Consider the following 11,400-nt stretch of genomic DNA (forward strand, 5'->3'; position numbering starts at 1 on the left):
ACTGACGTCCTGATAAGTGTCCCGTGATCTGCTCCAGAGCTTCATATACAGCCGTCTTGCTGTTGTAGGTCAGGTGGACTCTCTCCAACAGCTCATAGATGAAGCTGATACACACAGACGACAAGTCTCCTTCAAGATCCATATTCAACTGACTTTGTGTGGCAAGTCAAAAGGAAGGGGTTGATTCTGAGGAAGCTCGTTTCAGAACTAGAAGTCTCTCACACAACTGTGTCAAATAATGTCACTCCATAGCCCAACATCCCGCAGATGGCTTGCGATAACAGCAGACACCATGAGTGTTGATGAAATCGAACTACAATATAAGACAAGAAATATGAAATAGAGCCTTCCATACTTCATTTGATGTCCTATTTTACATCACTATCCCTGACTGTCTCTTTATTGACCAGTACAAATAATTCATAAGAGGCAGGTGACTCCGTGCGTACAGAAAACCTAAGCAGTGTATGACTTAACATGTGTTTTGGAAGGATGGTTAGAAAGAAGGCCTGATCCATTGACACACATGAAAACGTTAATGGAGCAAAACGTAGCATTCTGCTAACTATCCATTACCACTCTCACATACATTCCAGATTTTGTGATGCCCTTTTCACTTGGAACAGCATAGGAATCAATGACAGCCTCCAGATCCAGCAGCATCTCTGTCAAGCACACAAAAGCAGTTTGTTAAAACGCATCCCAGGCAAGTGCTGAAATAAAGCTGATTTATCTTCTTTACAGCTTTAAGAATACTTACGTTTGATCTTAGCAATGGTTTCTATATTTACTTTTAAACCTGAAACCGAAAAACATGACCTGCTTAAATATATATAATATACTGTAAGAATATTTTTTTTTGATAACATTCAAATACATTTTTAATTTTGTGAAAATGAAATGCCATAAATCCCAGCCCCCATGTGTGCAACCTAATAAGCATTCTGACCAGAATTGAGGGTCTCGACATTGAAGTCTTCAGAGACGGTGGCTTCCTTAGACTGCTCCACCAGCAGCCTGTCCACAGCACTGATAGCTGAGGCTACATCATAGGGAGTGAGGTCAAATGAGGTGGACTCTTCACAAGTCTTCTCCTGCAGACAACAGAAACATATGGTGGGACATTCGCCTCTCTATGAGAACTTCATCATCATCAACTATGTCCAGGACAGAGTCTTACCACATTGTGAGCTTCATCAAAGATGACCACGGCTCCGTTTAGCTCGATATTGTGAGCTCTGCGGCTCTGTGGAACCAAGGAAAAGACCTAAATACCAGCAGTCATGTAGCATGAAAACCACAACAACTTCAAGAATCTCGATGATAAGCAAGTGTAGTGTGAACAGTACAGCGATCTGACCACTTCGGAAGTTGTGTAGAGTGAATTTGGCATTAATCTGCTTGATAATGCAATACAAATCATTATTAAACAAAGCCTTCGCCACTTGTAATCTCTTGTCAATGCGAAAAGATAAAGTGTAGTTTGAGACACTTAAAGTGAAGTTGATTCAGGTATCCTTGTGAATAAGGAGGAAGCATGATGACGTAGGGCTACTACACAAACTATTGTAGCTGGCGAGTTAGCCACCACTGTGTTTGTGGATCGAGACAATGCTGCTGCTAAACTAACTGGATACTTGTTACTTCTGGACACTAGCTCACCAGCCCTCCTAAGACCATCAATTGATCACAGTAATTCTGCTGAAATGAAATAATTAAGCTCCAAACTCTGCTATGAGAAGAAAAAACATTAAGTAGCAATAACTAACTAATTTACCACTAGAAGTGGTCACCTTGTCAATAGTCAGATGAGGTAATCCTCCCTGTGTCACCATCAATCACCAAGGAAATGAAAACATGTAATAGCCATTACTTTAAATCGGTAATAACGCATTCTGTGGTCTTATAGTGTACGAGACATCCTCGTAGTGTTGTGGTACTACTACAGTCAACAGATCAAACCCTACAATCAATTCCTACAACACAGGCAGAGAAACAGAATGTGGTAGGAATGAGTCACTGATTTCACCAAGAAATAAGCTCGCTCTCTATTCACAGCCATCACTCATCTGGGAATCAGCTCACCTTTGGATCCAGCAGGTAGTTGTAAGGCATAAAGATGACATCTGCCTGCTGCTTCAAGGACCGGGAGAGGTAGTAAGGACAGACCCTGCAGGAAAATGGCCAGCTTTGAATTGAAATGTACGTAGTACATGAAAAAGGTAGGAGCCATCAACAGTAATATTTACAAGCGCATAGTCACTATACTGTATCAACTCATTAATATCAACAGATGTCTCGCCTAAATAAAATAAAGGCATGACTGAGTGAATTGAAAAAAGAATGAATAGAGAAAACAGAAAAATAATTTGCACCAAAACCATATTTACCAATCTGCTGACGTCACTCCCAGAGGCCTGTACTATGGAGCATGTTCAACATACACAGGGTATCTTTTGATTAACTAACCCCTTACAGCCGTGACCCCTCTAAACTGGTTATCAACTCAGTAAATCCACCAGGTTCTCTCAATCTGGTTGTGAGCGCCTGTTTGCAGCATCTGACCAATCACAACCGTGGAGAAGTCTGCTGTAAAAAGAAAACTATGATATCAGAGGAATACGTAAAAGATAAACACAAAATTCAGGAAGGACAGCTGGAAGAAATCACTGACTGTGAATGTGTTTAAATCAATAGATTCATGTAGAACACGATAGATCTGACTATGAACATGGGTCTGTTCTCTAAGTTCATGTGTTGCTTGGATGTAGTCTTATTCTTTCAGCCGTTAGGCCGCTGGTGTGAAACAGACATGGTAACAATTCAATATAAAAACATAATTCATGGTAAGAAGGTTTCCTTCCATAACTTATAATAACCCACAGCAAACACTGAAGTAACCGCAGCAGAGTAACGCTGCATCCAGTCTGTGACTGTAAGACAGGACTCCAACACACGTCACACATCATGACCATATGATATGAATATATGATGACAGAATATATACTGATTTGTCTGTTTCACACCGCCGGGGTTACAGATAGGGTTGGGTACCGAAACTCTGTGCCAATATAGCACCGGTTCCTGTACGTCCGGTATCTACCGGACCGAAACGTAACGCAGATTTCGGTGCTTCCTTTCGGTGCCTGAGCCGATTGAAATACTTTTTTTACACTACTCTGATGACTCCGTCCTGGCAGCAGGACTCGGTCCTCCGCTCCTTACTCATAGTATTATTACAATGGGGTACTAAGCACAACAACACAGGCACGCAAAAGCTTCTTCTTCTCCTTTGAGGTGTACTGGCGGTTGGCAAACGACGAATTGGCGCATTACCGCCACCAACTGGTAAAATAAAATAAGTCATGAGACGTGTCGTATTTTGCCAGAGAAGGAAAGTATGCTCATATTTCTGCAAAATAATTGCTGAAGTGTGTACAGAGTGTGTGTGTTTTGTATTTATTTATATTTATTTAAGTATACTGTAAACTGTTAACAGTTAACATATTGTTCATAGTTAAAAAGTTTGAAGCTGTAGTTTGAAGCCAAGTGTTTTGTATTTATTTATATTTATAGTATACTTTAAACAGTTAATATATTGTTCAATTTGAAGAAAAAAGTATCGGTTCAGGCACCGGTATCATTTTAAAAGTATCGTTTTAGCACCGGTATCGGAAAAACCCAAATGATACCCAACCCTAGTTACAGATGAAAGAATACGGCTAAAATATTATCACACGCCATCAGAATACATCTGCAACACATGAACTTAATATAATACACACATGAAATTATAGTCAGATCTGTCATGCTCTAGATCAGGGATTCCCAAAGTGTGGTGCGCTCACCCCGAGGCTGCCTCTAGGGGGTGCGCGAGAGGAAAAATATAATGGTGGTCTAATGGTGTAATAATTCATATTAAATATAATTTTCACAAAATAAAAACATGAATGTAACAGACTGTCTCGTGTTTGTCGTTCTGGTGTTGACGATGATATGTCCCTTGAGGGTTGCCGTAGCGAAGGCGCAACCCCCGCCTCTGGGCAAAGGAGAAAACAATAATAAAGAGAGTAGCCATGGGCTGATACAAGATGTCTAATCTCCCGACTCCAGTTATTACTGTATGATAAGTGCCCTTATACACAAACCCAAGCCGCTCAGTTACATGAATTATAAAAATTCCCTTTGTAAGATTTCAATTTAAAAACGTACAATTTAATAAATAAATGCACTTCAGCTCCTGCCGCCAAACTGTCTTTTACGTACACTAGCTAGCCTAGCTTGTGCAGCTAACGTCAGCTAACAGCTAACTTCATTCATTCAGCAACATTCATGCAAATATGATAAACTAGCTAAAAATCAGGGAAACTGTCAGGTGGGACATCTGAAGCTATCAGTTGTGTGTGTGTGTGTGTGTGTGTGTGTGTGTGTGTGTGTGTGTGTGTGAGAGAGAGAGAGAGCGAGAGTGAGAGAGAGCGAGCACATCGGCCCATCGCGGAGTCAAGGTGAAAAAAGAGGAAACGAGAGTGAGCATCAGACTGGGAAAAAAAAAGAGGAAATATGATGAAAAGTATGTGTGTCTGGGCTTCACTTGGATTGGTAATGCAGATTCCCCAAAGCCACAGTGCGTGGTGTGCAGTGAGGTTCTGGCTAACAGTCTGAAGCTCTTATTTACGTCGCCACCTGAACACCAAGCATTCCAGTGCAAGTCAAAAGCCCCTTACATTGTTTATGTCGAAATTGGAGGAGTTACAAAACAGCCAAAACAACTGCAGTCTCATTCTATGTATGGTTGATTGTAAATTAAATGTGATAATCTGCCTCTGAGCCTGTGCGTGTGTGCTCGCATCCTTATTGGTCTTTAAAAGTGACGCCTTGTGTCACTGAAAGTTATTGAAACTTTGTTGCAGTGTTTCAGGGCGTTTTCACACCTTCAGTTCGTTTGCTTTGTTCTGATTCAGGGATTAATATGATACAATGTTGCAGTTGCTCCTTTGTTCGGTTTGTGTTCACACTGCAACATTTAACAGCGGACTAAATATTGTAAACCAACGCCACACGCGAGCAAACTGTTCTCTCATTGGTCCGATTTCTATGCGGCTATAAATAGGCTCTGTTGCTTCTTTTTTTTTAAGGTGTGGGGGATTGGGGGTGCGCGAACCCAGTCGGGATGTAGAAGGGGGTGCGCGGCCTAAAACGTTTGGGAACCTCTGCTCTAGATCAGCGGTTCCCAAACTTTTTAGGCCGCGCACCCCCTTCTACATCCCGACCGGGTTCGCGCACCCCCCCCCCCCCTTAATAAAAAAAATAAATAAATAATCAACAGAGCCTTTTAAGCCTTCATAGCCGCATAAGAATCGGACCAATGAGAGAACAGTTTGCTCGCGCGTGGCATTTGTTTACAAGATTTAGTCCGCTGTTAAATGTTGCAGTGTGAACACAAACCGAACAAAGGAGCAACTGCAACATTGTATCATATTAATCCCTGAATCGGAACAAAGCAAACGAACTGAAGGTGTGAAAACTGCCTGAAACACTGCAACAAAGTTTCAATAACTTTCAGTTACACAAGGCGTCACTTTTAAAGAGCAATACGGATGCGAGCACACACGCACAGGCTCAGAGGCAGATTATCACATTTAATTTACAATTAATGAGCGACTAATGTAGCCAGGATGTCTTCGGACAAAGCATCGATGCGGCGACACAGTGTTGTTGGACACCGGGATCATGTCCAACTTTTTTGCTTCTTTCCCCCCAATCATACATTCCACCATCTCTCTGGCAGCTGGCAAGCTCACGTCTTCGGTGATTGTGTGCGGTAGCCCCTTTCTCGCTATTCTGTGACCAGATATGAAGCCCGTAGTGCGTCATTTATAGACCCAACACATGAATGAGACTCCAGTTGTTTTTGGCTGTTTTGTAACTCCTCCAATTTGGATATAAACAATGTAAGGGGCTTTTGACTTGCAGTGGCATGCTTGGTGTTCAGGTGGCGACGTAAATAAGAGCTTCAGACTGTTAGCCAGAACCTCACTGCACACCACGCACTGTGGCTTTGGGGAATCTGCGTTGCCAATCCAAGTGAAGCCCAGACACAGATACTTTTCATCATATTTCCTCTTTTTTTCCCAGTCTGATGCTCACTCTCGTTTCCTCTTTTTTCACCTTGACTCCGCGATGGGCCGATGTGCTCCCGATGTGTCTGTGCTATCCCTTCCTCCTTTTCGGTCTCCTCCGTCTCATCTTCCTCTGACTCTGGCTCGATTTCTTCTCCCGGTCTCTCCCCAACGCACCTCTCCGTTCCCCTCGCCTCCGATTCCTCTCTCTCTCTCTGTCCCTCTCCTCTTTTACGACTGATAGCTTCAGATGTCCCACCTGACAGTTTTTAAATTAAAATTACATTTTTTTTAAATATTTAATATTATTACACCATCAGACCGCCATTACACTTTTCCTCTCGCGCACCCCCTAGAGGCAGCTCGCGCACCCCACTTTGGGAATCCCTGCTCTAGATGAAGCATTGATATTATAAATCTGTTCATTTACACATTCAGTGATTTATTGCCAGCTGTCCTTTCTGCATTTGTCTGTTTAAACTGTGTTGCTGTCAGTCTGAATTATGACTTCAACGTCTTCGTATTTCTGTAATACAAATTTAATGTTCTACGTACTGAGCTGTGATTGGTCAGTAGGCGGAGCCTTTATACGAGTTGATCTCTTATCTGGAACATCACTAGCTCTGGAGCAGGTTAGGTCTTCAGCATCAGTTACCATGATACACCCAGTAAGAAGTGAACCTCCGTCATGGGATTGAAAACCAGAGTTACCCTGAAGTTACCTCTCTAACTCCAAACCCTGCTTTGTAAAAACAGGCCTCTGGTTTCTTGAAGCACCCATACAAGAACAACCCTAAAAATACCTTCTAACTATTTCGAACCAGTTCCCGGTCGGGGGGGGGGGGGGGGGGGGGGGGGTTCTGGGGCATCCTCTTCATCAGGGTGGTTGCTAAGGTATCGCTACAGTGTTTAGGAGGCAGACACAGCTCGGCCCTTGTGGCTGGTTGGGATTTGCTGGATGGCTCCAAATGTAATGTGGAGGTTAATGGGGGATTGTCACAGTGATTCTCTGGGCTCTGTTGTATTATCAAAGGTATTGATGGAAGCCAAGTTGGGTTTTTAGGAAGCTTCAATTGTGTTTTTTCCTGCATTGAATAGTCCACATGACTGATAAAGAAAATAATCTGCAGATGAATCAATCATGAAAATCAATAGCTGCAGTCCTACTCTCCACACACATCTATTTGGCAAACACCATGAATCAGCTGTTTCATTGGACTTATTAGTGAAACAGACAAATCTCACCTCTGTTTGTTGCCGAACTTGACCAAGTCTTCCACGTCAAGGATATACTTCACCAGGTCTTTGTCAGTGCTCTTCTCTGAGGAGGAAAAGGAAGACTTGTCAAAAAGGATACAAGTAGCATTTAGCAACAGAGGTTAGTCCTCCCGGTTTGTTAATTATAGTCGTTTAGTGTTGCCTCCCTGATGTCGACTGTATGTAGTTAAAACGTGTTGTCACATTACCTTCAACATTATTGTAGTAGACACATGACCTGGTGGAAACTTTTCCTCTGCACATGTGGACCTGAAAACAGGTGATAGCATGGAATCCACAACAAGTCATGTCAATGAAATCTGTACACATGGGTTCAATACCCCCTTTCTCCCTCCAATGCCAGAACAACAACTTTCCATGTCTTCTTAGAGATCCCAAAGCCAAAGACTACTCCCCCAGTCTGACTATTCTCATTCTATTCTTTAGGACAGGTCAGCTGACACAGGACCCAAAACAAGGGTATTTGCATGTAATCTTACAGCGTGAACAAACCAGTGGAGTGGTTTGCTCACCTTGACGTGGTTGCTCTCCTGTCGCATCACTTCCTGGTTGATACACAGCTGCTCTCTTGATCCCAGCACACACACCTTTGGACTGAATCAGCAGAGAGAGATGTACGTCAGAAAAAAGCACTGCACTAACAAAAGGCTTTACTTACATGAAGTGCATCTTGTACTGTTTGGAACCACATTGTTTACCTGTATGAGGTGTTCTTTAGCTCACTGATAACCTGTGCCAGCTGAGAGTGAGTCCTGGAAGCGTATATGATCTTAGGAATATCTGTGTAGTAGGCTGAGAAACAATAACAGCACATAATAATTACACGAGAGTTACATGAATACCATAGAGAGCAACGCCACTTCCCTTCTGATGAGAAACAAAGCGGTTTTGATCCTGTTTGAATTGTGCCATGAATTACACGTATGATGTTTGTCAATTTAAAAGATAATTCTGCACGTCAACAAAGTTGGTTATATTACAGACATACATTTCACCTGAAGGGGAGGGGCTCTGCCTCTCTATAGTGATGGAGAGGTTAGGTCAGCAGCTGTTATTTCTAAAGACTATACTGGTATGAGCAACTCTGTCCCCTTGATGTTAGTGCAGGATTAAAGCACCCAGCAGAGACTTGGGATGATGTGACAGTAGGCTCATTCGAGATGAATCGATCACCGGTGATCTCCGCACAATGCATGCTGGTTAGATTTGTCCGACTTGATCCCGACTTTCTCTGACGTCATGAACACATGGGCACCGATAACCTCACGAGAGCGAGGCGATGCAGTCGGCTGTGTGTGCTGCAGACACACCTTGTGGAGAGCTGGTTTGCAGTTGCTAACACTGTACACTGAGTCAGGTGGTGTATGAGCGCAACAGTTCAAAACTCATTGTTGTGTTTACATCAGGCATGTCCAAAGTCCGGCCCGCGGGCCAATCACGGCCCGAGGTCAGATTTTATACGGCCCGCGCCTTCTGTCTTAAAATGCATTATTTATGGCCCGCCAGCACAGTCAAAACGGAATGAATAAATCATACAAATTCAACATGCAATTCCTATTTTTACCTCATGGTGGCAGCGCCACTCTGTAACTGTCTGGCTGTTTGAAATTGGCTCTGACCCTTGAACTGTCATGGCTACGGCAAGTAAAAAAAGGAAAGTGGATAATGAGGGCCGCCGCTTCCAGGAGAGGTGGAGATCGCAATATTTTTTTCACCGAAAACCGAAACAACTGTGTCTCCCTAATTTGTCATGAGACTGTTGCCTTGTTTAAGGAATATAATGTAAAGAGACACTACGAGACCAAACGTGCTAATGCTACAACAAGCTATCAGAGAGCGTCCGTGCTAGAAAAGTGAAGTAACTCCAAGATAACTTGGCCACACAGCAGCGGTCCCTTTCACATGAAAACATCATCAAAGTAAGCTGCGGAGTGGCCGTGGTAATTGCTAAACATGACAAACCTTTTACGGAATGTGAGGTTATCAAAGACTGTGTTATGAAAATAGCAGAAAACATTTGCCCCGAGAAGAAGACAGAGTTTGCTAATGTTTGCCTGGCTCGTTACACTGAAGAGCGATCATCAGATACGAAGAGACAACTTGATTTTTTTCGTGAGCCTGTTTCATGTGTGTTGAATTTAAATGTTAGACAACTTTTCATCACCCTCACTAAGTCATATTTAAGATTGTCTTGAGGTGAGAATATTGATCGGTTCCTATGTAATTAGCTTTTAGATGGCTTGTTCTTTGTTATCTGACTTTCAAGATGTGAAAGAAAGGCAGAATAGTTGTTGAGATGTGTTCAGACATGAATGCTTACATTTGGTTACATTGCTATTTGCTGTCATTGAAAATAAAATGATAAAATAACAATGTATGTATAGGCTACTTGTATTGTTTAAAATAATGTCAGCAGGGACTGTTGGCCCTTGGGCATTTTCACATTATCAAATTTGGCCCTCTTTGAAAAAAGTTTGGACACCCCTGGTTTACATGTATTAACCCAATACTGGATCCTGAAAAAGACAGCCCCTGACACTGTAGACTGCACTGAGCCACCTGGTGAAAGGATGTGAACACACTCGGTGAAAGGATGTGAACACACTCGGTGAAAGGATGTGAACACACTCGGTGAAAGGATGTGAACACACTCGGTGAAAGGATGTGAACACACTCGGTGAAAGGATGTGAACATACTCGGTGAAAGGATGTGAACACACTCGGTGAAAGGATGTGAACACACTCGGTGAAAGGATGTGAACACACTCGGTGAAAGGATGTGAACACACTCGGTGAAAGGATGTGAACACACTCGGTGAAAGGATGTGAACACACTCGGTGAAAGGATGTGAACACACTCGGTGAAAGGATGTGAACACACTCGGTGAAAGGATGTGAACACACTCGGTGAAAGGATGTGAACACACTCGGTGAAAGGATGTGAACACACTCGGTGAAAGGATGTGAACATACTTGGTGTGGCTCCGTCTGTAGCAGCCGTCCCCCAGGAGGACATGGGTGTGTTGGGGAACATCTCCTCCCCATTTAACTTCTCTGCTATCTTGCGGGCAGAGATGGTGTCCTTGAAGTGCTGTCTCCAGGCCAGGGTGGCACACAGCAGGCACAGAGTTTTACCAGTACCTGTGGGACTCTCCAGAACCCCATTTTGCTTCTGAAACAAACAGGCACACATGAAGGTTTCATCTTTGAAGAGATCTGCCAAACTAAGCAGCTTTTAACTCCTGACAGAACAAGGATTAAGATGTTTCACAAGTCAGATTTTAGGTGATTCTGCCACTTCCTGGAGATCAAGCAGCTGTCAATCGGCTCTTGACTTGTGCTCTGGGGTTTGTTTCGATGACAGATTATTATGGCAGCTAACACTTTTCAAAGTTGTCCTATGTTCGTTGGAAAAGGCAGCAGCTTCGGCCGTCTATCACACAGAGGACTGTAAATGATGACAGAGCTCTTAGTCCACAAGAAGCAAGAATGACGTCTTTTACAAGTGCAACATAAACGCTACACCAATCTAAACCAATGAGACATTACATGTAGGTTAACCCATGACGGGACTCCGCGTTACCTTTTGAAGACACTCAATCACTTTGCCCATGTAGTCCTTCTGACAGTCATATGGAGGAAAAGGGAAATTCACCGTCACTCCATTCAGAGTTAGTGAAGGCATCGTGAGTGTGCTAGCGTCACTAACAGCTGCAGCATTAACTAACGTAGCGCTAAAAAGGACGCACTATGTGACAACTGGTCGTGGCTCCAGATTAACTGTCAAACATTTTAAAATGAAGTTAACATTTCATTGTGAACTGAGAAGTTGTACTGCTCTACTCTCTGGACATGCCTGAGCTTGGCGCCAGCTTGCCGATTTCATGCGCATACTGCTCATGCGCGCTTTAACTACGTACTGTGCTGCGTTCAAATACTCCCGGAATAATGAATAACGTGTTGACACCAGCGTTGGCGCTGAGGCGGCCGGTCTGCTATGTGA

The 11,400-nt window shown here is 43.1% G+C and overlaps 1 protein-coding gene across 7 annotated transcripts in view; it reads right to left on the bottom strand.

Moving 5' to 3' along the window:
* Nucleotides 1–11,400, bottom strand: part of rtel1 (regulator of telomere elongation helicase 1) — a gene marked incomplete at its 5' end in the record, with an annotated part of 42,547 nt that overhangs the window by 30,792 nt on the left and 355 nt on the right. For 6 of the 7 annotated variants that reach the window (XM_079274404.1, XM_079274403.1, XM_079274401.1 and 3 more), the window contains 12 exons: nucleotides 7–104; nucleotides 590–665; nucleotides 761–799; nucleotides 950–1,094; nucleotides 1,181–1,246; nucleotides 2,086–2,170; nucleotides 7,365–7,440; nucleotides 7,586–7,646; nucleotides 7,910–7,991; nucleotides 8,096–8,189; nucleotides 10,371–10,569; nucleotides 10,981–11,082. In XM_079274404.1, the coding sequence (XP_079130530.1) occupies nucleotides 7–104; nucleotides 590–665; nucleotides 761–799; nucleotides 950–1,094; nucleotides 1,181–1,246; nucleotides 2,086–2,170; nucleotides 7,365–7,440; nucleotides 7,586–7,646; nucleotides 7,910–7,991; nucleotides 8,096–8,189; nucleotides 10,371–10,569; nucleotides 10,981–11,082 (1,123 nt within the window). Of the gene's footprint in view, nucleotides 1–6; nucleotides 105–589; nucleotides 666–760; nucleotides 800–949; nucleotides 1,095–1,180; nucleotides 1,247–2,085; nucleotides 2,171–7,364; nucleotides 7,441–7,585; nucleotides 7,647–7,909; nucleotides 7,992–8,095; nucleotides 8,190–10,370; nucleotides 10,570–10,980; nucleotides 11,083–11,400 lie in introns of those variants that run through there. The other variant, XM_079274405.1, reaches the window with a different exon arrangement.

This window comes from Melanostigma gelatinosum, assembly GCF_949748355.1.
Source record: "Melanostigma gelatinosum genome assembly, chromosome: 8".
Lineage (NCBI taxonomy): Eukaryota > Metazoa > Chordata > Actinopteri > Perciformes > Zoarcidae > Melanostigma > Melanostigma gelatinosum.